Source organism: Crocodylus siamensis, chromosome 7 (genome assembly GCF_052110815.1).
Source record: "Crocodylus siamensis isolate JL-2025a chromosome 7, ASM5211081v1, whole genome shotgun sequence".
NCBI classification, from domain to species: domain Eukaryota; kingdom Metazoa; phylum Chordata; order Crocodylia; family Crocodylidae; genus Crocodylus; species Crocodylus siamensis.
In genome coordinates this window covers 67,305,219-67,318,804 of record NC_143401.1, presented here as the reverse complement: position 1 = coordinate 67,318,804, position 13,586 = coordinate 67,305,219, and the positions used below count along the sequence as shown (strand labels likewise).

At 42.7% G+C, this 13,586-nt stretch overlaps 1 protein-coding gene across 9 annotated transcripts in view; it reads left to right on the top strand.

Annotated features, from left to right (window-relative positions):
- The window catches only part of LGI1 (leucine rich glioma inactivated 1), a 36,209-nt gene extending 34,444 nt beyond the window's left edge, over window positions 1-1,765 (top strand). For all 9 annotated transcript variants that reach the window (XM_090056613.1, XM_090056620.1, XM_090056614.1 and 6 more), the window contains 2 exons: window positions 347-511; window positions 600-1,765. In XM_090056613.1, the coding sequence (XP_089912739.1) occupies window positions 347-511; window positions 600-1,417 (983 nt within the window). In that variant the 3' untranslated portion in view covers window positions 1,418-1,765. The remainder of the gene's footprint in view (window positions 1-346; window positions 512-599) is intronic.
- The last annotated feature ends 11,821 nt before the right edge of the window (window positions 1,766-13,586 follow it).

Below are 13,586 nucleotides of genomic sequence, written 5' to 3'. Positions count from 1 at the left end.
GTTCCAAATTTATTTAATTTTGTTTCCTTAGAACCAAAGATATAGTCTCAAAATTTAGAGCCCCTTTCTAGTCATTGTCTATATAAAGACTGCATATACAGAGCCCCTTTCTATTTATAGCTTAAATAAGGACTGCAACAGACCTATCACTGTTATAGGTAACATTTTTAATTTTGACAGCATAAAATAAGACTTTAATAATTTCTCACACTAACAAGAAAATCAGCTACTGTTTAACTATTTTTAATGAAAAGGTATTGGTTAAATAGCTCTTTTTAATACAATGGAAACGCATAAGAAAATAAATACTACCTTTGGTTACCACGTGTTGTGTACACTTTTGCAGAATTTGCTGTTTATCAGTCCCTCCCATATCAGTCTCTGTCAGTAGATACTTTCTCATATATGAATGATGAGCATGTGGTTGTTGCCCAACCTTTTACTGGAAAATGCATCTTTCTTGAATGGGACCATGTAGAGGGGACGTTCAGGAATTATGACAACATTACAGGTATGAATAATGCATGTCAAATCACATTATGCTACCTGATCTAAAGGCCGGTTCTAATGTTGTCTTTACTTTACTTTTCTTTTTGTAGGTACTTCAACTGTGGTGTGTAAGCCCATAGTTATTGAAAGCCAGCTATATGTCATTGTTGCCCAGCTTTTTGGAGGCTCCCATATCTATAAGAGAGATATTTTTGCTAATAAGTTTATAAAAATTCAAGATATTGAAATTCTTAAAATCCGAAAACCCAATGACATAGAAACGTTCAGAATTTCAGAAGACTGGTTTTTTGTTATAGCAGACAGTTCAAAAGCTGGGTTTACCACAGTTTACAAATGGAATGGAAATGGATTCTACTCTCATCAGTCTCTGCATGCATGGTACAGAGATACTGATGTGGAGTATCTTGAAATAGCTGGCAAACCTCATTTAATTCTATCTAGTAGCTCCCAACGACCTGTCATATATCAGTGGAACAAAGGAACAAATGAATTTGTTAAGCGTTTTGATATCCAAGACATGGAAGATGTGTATGCAGTGAAACACTTCACGGTGAAAGAGGATGTATACATTTGTTTAACAAGATTTATTGGTGATTCTAAAGTAATGAAGTGGGGAGGTTCCACATTTCTGGATTTACAAAGAATGCCATCCCGAGGATCAATGGTATTCCAGCCTCTTCAAATAAACAATTATCAATATGCCATTCTTGGAAGTGATTATTCTTTTACTCAAGTCTATTATTGGGATGCTGAAAAAGCAAAATTTGTGAAGTTTCAAGAATTAAACATACAGGCACCAAGATCTTTCATACATGTTTCCATTGATAAGCGAGATTTTCTCTTTGCTTCAAGTTTTAAGGGAACTACACTGATCTATAAACATGTCATAGTTGACTTAAGCGCATGACATCCATAATTCTGAGATTACATTAGACTTTCTACCATAAGTGGACAAAATGAACTAAATGCATGATGATTCTCTTTATCCTGCTTCCAGATGAATGCCTTTAAAAGTTGAGATTGCTAGAACAAAGTATTACTAGTATCTTCATCTTTAATTGTCAAGTCTAGTGGTGTTGGAAGTTGCATTTTTTAACAAAAATAAATTAAATGGTTAACTGTTCTTTGCATCCACAGTATGTAAATATGTGTGCAACTGCATCTGTTGCTATGGAAAAAAAATACTAAGATGTAATTTTCCATTTATTTATTCACCTGTTTGAAAACAACTGCCAAATAAAATGTTTACATTTTCTGTCTTTCACATTCCAAATATGATTATTTGCAGGTGATACTTTTTATTTGTGTGTATATTATACACACATAAAATAAACACAAGCCCTGTATTGTCCACGGCAGTGTTTTGGTTAGATGTTTCTCTTAGTATTATAAACCACATCAGCAAAGCCTGAGTGGTTTATATATCTAATCAGAACTTCATTATTAAAATCCACCATCACACCCTGATCCTATAAATGTTACAAGGTGGACTGACTCATGCACTCATGTGGAGCTCTTCTGGTTTATACAGTAATACACACAGGTGTAAGGTTCATCCATATTGATCCAAGTGCAGGATGGGGCTTTATGTTTGTACCATTGGAAGAATTTGATTTTTTTTTTAATAATGTATGGAGAAATGAAGAGAATAAAAGCTTGTTGTTATAGCCTTTCTAAACTTTCTAATGACGCATCAGAACAAGTGTATCAGGTATGTACAGCTGGTGAAAACTCGGAGCATGTCTTAGTTTTTAGCTCGCATCTTTCCTATAGCTAAAGTTCACACACCACTTTTTCAGATTCCTATGTAATTGTATCTCTGCCTTTCCAGCATAGTTGCAATTATTTTCTCTTCAGTAAACACCTCTTTTCCTCTGGATGTGGCTAACTGAAGATGTTTTTCTACTATCCTGCACTAGAGATCAGTAACCACCATCCTCAGGAAGTTTTAATGGCACCAGGACAAACACAAAGCTGCTGTAAGCATTTGTAGCTCCAGTAGAATTGTCTCTCCCACCTGAAGTTCTACCAGTTTTAAATTATTAAAAAGGTAAAGATGATAAAAGGTTTTCTGTAAATATAGTGGATATTTAGTTTGCAAGACATCAGGGCCCAGGTTCCATTGCTGAAGAGTACAGTTGAGGAAGAGAATACAAATAGGCTTCAGCTATTCCACCTTTACATTCCTTTTAGGCTTGACCAAACTACATTAGGCCAGTTCCCTTTGAGCCACTGTAACAGCCCAAGAAGCCATTTTGGCAGCAGGAGATCACTAAAGCATAAAAAAGTGCTAAGACTTTTCCCCTTCTTCAGCTACAGCCATTACAGTGATTCTGTTATCCAAGAATCTGACCAAATTGCAGAATCTTCCCAAAACCAAAGCTGTAAAGTTTAGGGCAGACTTGCATTGACAAAGTTGCAAATAACAACAATGACAATTACTCTAACACAAAAATGTCAAACTGCTTTGAGCACCTGGGCCAGATCTGGACTTTGGGGCTCCAGTCAGACCTGATCCGGACCCACCTACGGTGGCAGGGCAGGTAATGGCAGCTGCAGGATAAGTAGCGAGAGGGAGCCACAGGCTAATGCATCTATTGCTTGCCTCCTGTCACCAACATGCATCCCCAATAGGATGCCATACCCCAGATTTCATTGGCAGGCCCTGCCCTGCTTCTCCTGCCCCCAAATTCCCAGCCCCTCTAGGAGCCTTCTAGGCTAGACGACATGGCTCTGTGGGCCAGATCCAGCCTGCCAGGCCATGTGTTTAATACCCTTTACCCTTGCTCTAATATATCTTAGGCTGTGGCCTTATTTATCCATATCCTAGCTCTGAGTGCTTAATGCATTAATCATAAATCCATGAAACTTTACTGACTTCTGTGGGATTTTATGACTATAACTGAAGAATTTGACCCTGTAATTTTGTCCCCTATTTAAAAACATTACCTCATGCTTGTTTTCAGGCCCAAGCATGTAGAGCACTGATTATTTCTTAATGTTGCAGGATTGTGCTCATCACCCAGAATTCCTGTAACATTTTAAAAGCTGAATTCCTGTAATGCTTTCCATGCAGTATTCCATCTCTCAGATAGTGTCTGCTAAATGACAAAGTAGTGACATGATCATGTTGGAAGGGTGCTGTAGCTGATATGTGAGATACAAGGATTTTTTGAGGTGGTATCTTCTAGTTGGAGCTTCTGCATAGGTGGGAGAGATTTTAGACAAGCTTCCAGGCACCAGTTACCCTTCCAGACCTGAGGATATTTTTTCTATGTGGAAAGTTTCTCCAAGATCTGGAACTAACACTACTGAAATAATGATTTAAATTGCAGAGTTTCTCAGCCGTTTGCAAATTCCAAAAGTAGTTTTTGTCAGATAGCCCTAACTCTGAAGATCTGGTAAAGGTTTCACTTTGCACACAACTGAGTATTGTTTTGGTTTAGCATTTATGGCACTAGAAATAGTTTCATTCCACTAATAACATTTGACTGATGCTGACTGGTCACAAATAGTGTTAGTTCTAGAAAACAGGCCAGTTTAATCACAAGTGTAACTCCTTTGACTTCAGTAGAATCAAGCTAGTACTGGACTTTGACTAAGAAACTAAGAAATTAGAAGTGAAATTTCATAGGGTGATATCAAACCAACATATTACAGCTTGCATGGATTTTTGTTTGAATACCTATAGGGAGTCATGTGGCCTTGTATTTGAATACCCATCTCTAAGATATATATATGTATATGTCATTTATAGAGTAGACCGAATCTATAACCTCTACAATAGGAAGCATCCGATTGACTTTGCATGTTGTGTCTTGTTAAATCCAATGAACTAAGAGTTTAAGTGTTCTGGTCTCCAGCATCCATGGAGCCCAAAGGAATGAAGACTGCAAGATTGAGGGCTCAGTCATGTTCTCCTCCTTGTGTACTGATGCTAATAGAAGCACCTGCCAGTACAGTAAAAAGCAATCTTTAAGACTGCAGCATATTCTTTAAGAATAAGGCAATATATATATGTTGAAAAGCAACTATTTTATGCTTCTACATTTAAAACTATCACTTTCTACATTAAAAATGGCTTGATTTTAAAAGTAGGAAAGATTAGTCTATGTAAACAATATCACTGAATAAGTTATGATATATTGGAAACCTTTATTTCTCTAGTGGCTGTAGAAAGATGACTGAGGTATGCTCAATAACAACTTCACACCTGGTTCTGAATTATTCCTTAACATATCCACAGTATTTGGAAATACCATAAACTATCTTCCCAAGTTTAAAATATATTAAGATATTAAAATATTTTCTTAACAACTAGCCATTATAAATCTCATCTTGACAGGTAAATGACTAGTTTACCAGATTTGCTTTTATTAGTTTTTAGCTTGATTACCAGACTGATGGTATTTTTAACCACAAATTTAAAAAGGATGCTTGATTTCATCATTGCAAATATTGGCTGGTACATCTCCAACTGAGGATTCAATACACGATGCTTTCCTTCAATTCACTGTAAGTGGCAAAGGAGCCAAATGGAAGTTATGAGACTATCTAACAAATTATGCAATAATTTCTTTCACATCTTGTCTTGTGTTTTTAGTAAACCCAAGTTCCAAGATATGGAACTAAACAGTACTGAAATAGTGACTTAAATTGGTAGAGTTTTTCAGCAGTCTGTGGATTGCAAAAGGGAGCAGTCTTTGTCAAATATTCAGCATTTAGTCACTTCTAGTTAGAACTTTTAATCAAGATATGATTAAATGATCATAAGGTGATACAAAAACCATGGTAAATAAATAATGTCACATATTGTAATATTTTATGCTCTGTACTACGAGTAGCATAGCTGAATTTAACAGAGCTGGGCAGGTGTGAATGCGTCCTTTATTCATAGTTACTTTATTCATTACCCAATTATGAGCTGGCCTGATGTCTTGTCATGTAATTGTGCCTTCTGAAGAATGTGTTTTAGAGAGTTATATCTCAAAACTAGCCAGCCACATTGTCAGTGCTGTAGTGATATAGCTGTATTCTCAAGTTAGCACTTCCTGGAATGATATAATGGGATCTTACTGTTATGCTTTTGTTTAGGGAGTTTAGAAAGAGTGAAATGGTTTGAAAGACATTTCTGTGCAATATGTTGCAATTTTAAAACTATAGGAAACCCTCACTTCGCGAACTCCGGGTTCACAGATTCAAATAGTCGCAGGGGAGGGCAGAGCTGGGAGGTGGGCGGAGAGCAAGCGCTTGAGGTGTGGAGAGAGGTGGCAGCAGTGGTGTCAGCATCTTCTCCCCTGGAGACAGCCACCACAGTGCTCGGGGGGAAGGGGTCAGTCCCCAGGTGCTGCCGGGGAGCCCCAGGGATGGGGAGGGAGGCGGCAGAGGTGGTGGCATCTTCTCCTTCGCCACTGCCAGAGGGAGCTGTAGCGACACTTGAGGGGAAGGGGTTGGTCTCCAGGCACTGCGGGGGAGCAGGGGGCGGCTGTGGGGCTTGAAGGGGAACCAGTATTTTGCATTTGCAGGGATCTCTGGAACGTAGCTCCTGTGAATGGCGAGGGTTGCCTGTACTTGCTTAATAAGATAGTATTGGGTATCTGTCTGCTAGTCATGTAATTTTGTTGTTGATCTGACTGTTCCTTAAGAAATTTTACCTTTAGTCAGCACTGGTGATTTGGGAGATTTTAAGAAATATCTGAGAGTTTCCAGCAGTTAGATGAGTCAGCTACTTAGTATAGAACTCCAGCCAAAATCGATCTCTTAGGAAAAGCATTTTATTCAACTAACTTATGTCAGATGGTGTTCACAGACATTACACTTGGTTTCTTACTGTACAGAGGACATTTTGCTGCAGCATATAGGAATGATGTATTTTTAGCACAGAACTCACAGTAGCTGGGCAGCCATTAAAATGCAGGAGAGTAAAGGCTGAGTAGGTAACTCCTGCTATATATTCTTAACTTTAAGGGACAAGACACCTTATAGGACCTATTCCATTCTGGTCCTTGCACAGAAGGGCCCTTGTATTACCAGTGATGTCAATGGGAGTTCTAGAATAAGACCCTTTGCCAAGTAATAAATATACTTGAGAAGAGCAGGGATACTGATAATTACTGATGTAACTAGAGATCAGTTTTCTTATACAACTCTTAACCCTTGATACTATTTAATCATTTTAAAGTCTCAGACACAAAACTATTGGCAGCACTGTGTTGAATACCTATAATTGTTTGAGCATAACTAAATTTTAAAAAGTGCAAAGCTATAAGGGAATATACAAATCACAATCTCCTTACCTCTTTTGGAAGGGGGGGTTGATGTATACAATACTTCCAAAATATCTGCTGCTATGCCATGATTTACCTTTATTTGGTATAAACCTGTGACTTATCTCAATTATAGGGGAAATAATGAATGATCTGACCAACTACTCATTTTAAACTATTTTCAATTTTCAACACTTCTTAACAATTTCAATTTTCCACAGAAAATGCACTTACAAAAAGTTCTTAAGGAAGTTAAATTAATTGACATAAATAACAATAAACTGTATTCTTTGGAAAGTTCTGTGTGAATCACATTTTCATTAGAATTTTCTTCAGTTCTTCTCTTCTACTTCTTCTCTTTTTTCTCTGAATAGATAATGATGACCATAAATCTAAGTATATTTTAGGTTGGAAATAATTATTAACAGTGTTGATAACATGTGTAGTATGTTTTGATATGTTCTAATGGGAAGCTAATGCCTGTTTAAGAGCTGTATTTATGTACATATTCATTACAATATGTTGTGTTAGTACTTACTGGAAAATAAAGAATATTTAAACCATATAAATATCATTAACAGTCTTTAGGCTGTTGTTGGACATTACTGAGAATGGCACAATGAACAATCAGAAAAGTTATGTCCAGAATTCTAGAGCCAACAAGTGACAGAACATGAATGTGCTATTGAGAGTCAAGGACTCTGGTATTCATCCATGTCAAAGAAATGCTTTTCTCAGAAGTAAGCAACAAAATGTTTGATACATTTCCAGCCCAGCAAAATTTCCCAGAAAACCCCAAATATCAGTAGTACACAAGAAATATGAAGATACATAGTCCTGATAAATCCTATCTAGTATATGTAGGTTTTATCAAATTCTGATAGTGGTACAAACTCTGTGAGTATATGTTCCCCAAAGCATAGCAAGTGCCTTGTAGAGTACCAGAAATGTCAGGCTTCTATCAGTAAGTGGTAGAAACTGGGATCTGCAAAAGGAATTCCAAAAGGAAGGCTGCTCATGGTGTTATCTCCCAAATCAGAGTCTGTTACACAAATCAAATTACTGTCTAAAGGCGAGGGTGTCAAACATCTGGCTTGCAGGTCAGATCTGGCTCATAGAGTCATGTGATCCAGCTTGTTGATCTTTAACTGACCGTGCTGGAGCCAGCACATATAGCCAGTGCTTCCGGGTGCCATATGCAGTGTGCAGCCCGTGCTGGCCCCCTGTGCCAGGTGCAGCATGCCCATGTCAGCCCCAAGGCTCACTGTGTACTTGACACAGGGGCTCAGTACAGGGTTTGCACAGCGTGCGGTACATGGGCTGGACCCAGTACTGCATGCAGCACAGGGGGTTGGTCTGGGTTGTGGACTGAAAGTAGAGCCCTGCAAATTGGCCCTGCATGCTAGCTCTGGTACATACAGTCAGCCTGGACACCAATCTTAACCAGCCCAAGAGCCAGTGAGCAGGGCACCACATGCAGCTCATGCCCCAGATCAATCCCCCCAGGCCACCTGCAGTCAAGTCAGGCAGAGGGAGTGGGACTTGATCTGGCCTGCAGACTGGCCCAGTGACATTCATCTGGCCTGTGGGGTTGAATGAGTTTGACTCCCCTCTGTCCTATAGTGTAAGAAAAACATTGAGCATTCTGTAGCACATCACATCGCATCAGCATGTGCTTAAGATTTATTCATTTTTGAGTAGCCAGGATATCTTCATAAATAGCATGGATCCTTACCCCCCCCACCCCCCCTTGCTGTTTACAACAAAAAGGCAATAATACTTAGTGGAGTAAATCCAAAAGAAGTAAAACAGGCTTGTTTATCCCCTCCATTATTAATCAATATGATCTACCACTCCTCTCCTGTCTCTACATGTTGCACATCCTTGCAGCTAAAGTGAAATCTCCAGCATGCATGAAGAGTAAGTCAAGCTACAGCTACTGTCTACTTTTGTAGGATCATCAGTATGACACCCAACCTTTACTGAAAGGTGCATGAAGTATAGAAGCAGGATATATTTATGATACCTCTGACTTTAGAGTGACTAAAGTGAGGTAAAGAAAACTGCTAACTCATGCATTTCAGGATTCTGGGACTGTTTTGTACATATGGCCTGCCTCTTTGCTAATGGGATTTTTCTTAATTACACATCACTTATGATTTAAATTATTCTTATTATAGACACATAATTGTTTGACCTTACAGCTCATCTATTTACACTGCTCACAAGCCAATCACTTTTAAGGGCATGGACATTACATGAAATGAGAACTGTATTAACTAGGATTAATTTTGTTATGCCACGCAGCAATAAGCAAACTAAAAACTGGAAAAATCCATCCCATGGGCACACTACTGCTTCATTAAGTTACTCCAGGGATGAACTTGTCCAATGTGGCCAGTATATATATAACATGCCACCAAGGCCAAAGAGATGCAAGTGCTACATGGGTTTTGAATGAGTTGCTGTTCCACATACCCACCTTTTCAAACAACTTCTTAATTCTCAAAAACCTTTCCTCAATCAAGTGCCAGTCTGCACTATCTATAATGCAGTATATCAGCAGGAGTGGATCCAGATGTAGTGCAGTAGAGCAGCTGCTCGGACTGGACAGTGCTGTTGGAGCCTCTAGGGACTTTTTTAAAATTCCCAAAGCAGATAAAAATCCCACTTCCCTTCCCCTCAGTGCTCAGAGGAACTTTCCCCTCCACATCTGCTTTCTCTGCTGTCGCAGGGGCAGAGGGAGCTCCTGTCCCAGGAGCTTCAGAGCCACTCATTGCTGAAGGGAGGGGTGGACATGTCTTAGAGCTTGAGGTGGAACGTGGGGGAATTCTTAGATGCTTTTGGGTCTTTAAAAAGTCCCCAGAGGCTCCCAGAGCCCAGTCTGCCTACACTGGGTGGGAGAGGGGGTAGCGACTGGGAGGAGGATGCAATCACCCCTGCAGTACAGGTTGCTGCTCCCTTCTTTGCCACATCCTGGATCTGCCCCATACATCAAATTGAGAATTTCTGACCCCAGTCTCATTCCCATTTGATGGTCTCTATATTAATACATTTTTAACTTGCCAAGATGATATATGTTCAAGAATACTAAGGCATCTTAAGAATAAACTGGCTGAGCTACAATCAAATATATGAAGTTCCTTATTAAAAACAGTTTGTGTGACAGAGGCCTGGTAATAGTGGCTACTATGTCTATATTTATAATAGGTTCGTGGAATGATCTCAGGAAATACAGACTTCAAACTATATTTTTACTCGGTAAATAGGCTGAAATGATCATTTAAAAAATAAAATGTCTAGAAGTTTCTAAGCAGGTTCTGGGCAGAATTTCTGCAATGGTGAATCACTTATTAATTTTTGAACATGTCAATAAATTACTGAAGATAAGAAAAGAAACTGACAAAGCTGTAGACTTTCAAAGGCCTTTTATGAGGTCCTTCACAAGATGATAATATGGAAACTAAATAGTCATGGAGTGAGAGGAAATTGTTATGCTAAGATCAAAAGCTCATTATGAAAGGAAACAAAGAGTATATCTGTGTGGCTGCATAACCCTGGCCTCCTATGCCTCCTCTCTAGCCCTACCCCACCAAACCATCAATATTGAAAACTCCTTCACCCACCCTGCACTTCTTAACAGCCAAGTTCTAGAACAGGGGTAAGCAACTCCTGGCATGATGACCACCTTTTCAAAATGGAAAGGTGAGACACATGCCTGCCTCTCCTCCTCCCTACCCCGCCCTCCGGGGCACAGCCAGAGCAGAGCAGAGCAGGGTGGGGGTGGATGTGGGCTGCCTGCTATGACCTCATGGCTCCCTGCCCTGCTGGCCTTCCCATGGGAGTCCACATGGTGCTGGGCAGCCCCTGCCTGCCCAGCAGCACTGGGAGGAGGCACAGTTTCTCACCACTGCCCCTGCTGCTGCCAAGCAGGGAGAGGGCACCTTGCCATGGTAGCGCAGCCAGTGTGGGGCTCCTAGGGGGATGGCAGCAGGGCAGGGAGCTCTGAGGCCACAGTGGGCAGCCTGCCCTGCCCTGCATACAAATCTGGGGGGTATGTGCCCACCATGCTCCCCTCCGCAACAAGAACTGCCCATAGGTCTGTCCTGCTCGCTACCCTAGTCCTGGGCCCCATGCAATGTCCTGACTGAGCAGCACCCACAGCCCCAGACCTATTCCCTCCTTCACCATGGGGGCCTCCGTCTGCCTTCCCTGCCCCCTTACACCACCCCCCCATAGACTTACCAGCATGGAGCTGCTCTCCATGCTGCATTGCTGTGTTCCAGGCCATGTGCATGTGTGCAGGTGTGCACATGCATGTGGTACCCCCCATTAGTGATGCATAGGGAGGGTAGGGGGGTGCACATGACCCCTTGAAAGCACTGATGCATCCCATGATTGGCTGTGCTCACTGCTTAGGTGATGGGCAGGTGGGGCAGGCAGGAGCACCAGTGCCCCCCCTGCAAGTGCCAGCCAATCGCTGCAATAGCTGCAGCTGCTTCTGGGAATGGCTGCAGCTGCTTCTGGGTGCAGCTGCAGCGATCGGCCAGTGCTTGCTTCCAGAAGTGGCTGCAGCTATCGGAGCAATTGGCCACAGCAATTGGCTGTAGTGGGATCACCCACGTGGGACTGGCTGCAGAGGAACTGCCCCCCCAGTCAGCGGGACTGGTCGTAGGGGGGGCACATACTCCCTCTTACTAAGGCAGCACCAGTCACCCATGGTGCCCCCTGTCCCCCACTCTCAGAAGCCCCAAGCAGCCTGCAAGGGGGAACCTGCCACTTCCCAACCCCTGCATGACATTATAAATCTGGGACAAATGCTGTCCTGGAGTTGTGCAGCCAGCCTGGGACTGGGACTTGAGGTTCCCATTCCAGGACTGTCCTGCCCTAGTAAGGCTGGGTGGTCAGCCTACAGCATGGGTGCCAGAGCACAGCATACAAAAGCATTTTGCTTGGCATACACACCTTGGGGCAGATGGCAGAGAAGGGACCATAGCTGTACTGACACAAGGATCAGGCCCCTCGCAGCTCCCCTGCCATCCACCTCAGCACACCAATATCTTACAAGCTGAGGTTGCGGGTGTTTCTGGAACTCTGCCCAAGAATGTTGCCAACTCCTGTCCTAGAAGCTCTCCTGAGCACTAGGCCTTGAGACTGAGCTTTCCCATCACCCTTGCCCCAGCCTCTCCCGCAGTGGCAATGCATAGGGGGTGCATAGGGGTGCACACGCACCCCCTGAAAACACCAGTGCCCCCCCTGCATTTGTAGGCGATCACTGCAACCACTCCTAGAAGTGGCCGGATCACTGCAGCCGCTCCCAGAAGCAACCGCAGCCGCTCCCGGAAGAGCTGCAGCAATTGGCCACTACAGAATTGGCTGTGGGGGGGGGCCCAAGGTAGTGAGATCAGCTGTGGGGGACTCCTCCCCGGGCAGTGAGATTGGCTGTGGGGAGACCGCCCCCCCAATCAGCGCTCATCCAAAATGAAGGAAGAAGATGTAGTCTGTCTATGGGCCTTCAGCACTCGTTTTCCTGCCACTACAGTTCCACAATGAGAGCAAACCAAAAAGGAGAGACAATTAGGATGCTGGCTGACATACAGCTCCCCAGTGGAAACTCAGACATTCACTATTGGGTCCAGAGGAAGAGGGAATTGAGTTCCACTTTGGAGCTGATCCAAGAGAGGCTGCATGTCTGCATCCTCTCTCCCTTATTCCCACCTCCCTCCTCCCAGCTCCAGTTTTATCTGCAGGATGGGAGGGGAAGAAGGGAGGTAAGGGAGCTCCAGTCTGGGATTTACCCAGCCTGTGCTGAGGGCAGTGGGGGGACAGGTAGACTTCAATCCACTCATTTTCCCTTCCAGCACAGGTTGAGCAAACTCTAGATTGGAGTTCCCTCCCCTCCCTTCTTCCCCTCCCATTCTGCAAACAGCACCAAGGGAAGGCTGGGCTGAATTAAGCCAGCTCTGTTCATGTGCAGGGACAAACAGAAGTTAATGAAGGTGCTCTGCTTTGGAGTGCCTTCATCTGAACATTTAATGAGGATTAATTTGTTGCACAATCAGGCACTTTTAAAGAGCTTTGCAGCTATGCCCTTCTGTCAAGGCACAGCAGTACAGCACTTTCAAGGGGCTGATTGCATGACAAATATCACTTCTAGGCCTGTGCAAAGTGGCTAGTATTCACGTCAGATTCAGATTCGGCTGATTTGGGGGACAGTGATTCGATTTGGTGATTCAAATCACTGTCCCAATTCAATTTCCTCAAATCTGATTCGGAGATTCAGCTGCTGCTGAATCTCTGAATCAGTCAGGCCCATCCCCCACCCACTTCCTCAGCCCAGCAATGGCTGCCCTGCGCACCCCAGCTCCTGGCACTTAAAAAAAAAAAAATGTCCCGACTCACCGTTCCTGCCGGCAGAGGGCAATCCCCGCTGACCCCCATTACCCCACACTGTGGAGGGCTCTGCATGAGCCCCCAGAGGCCCAAGGCTACCACAGAAGTGGTGAATCCCAGGGCTTTTCTCAGTGCTTTTTTTTTCTTAAAGGGCTGGAGCCCTTTCCAAAGATTCAGAGAGCTTTGAATCGATTCAGACCTTTAAATTGGTCCCCTGATACGATTCGGAGATTCAGCCACCAAATCAGGCCAAATCTTCTCCAAATCAAATCACCACCCAAAGCTTTGCACTACCCTAATCACTTCTGTCAGTGCCCTTAGTGAAGGATTCCTAAAAGGATTTTGTCTGAGTTTCATGTTCCTCTCTAGCCCTTCTAGGAATCAATGTACCTACTACTTGTCTTTTTTTCCATGGTT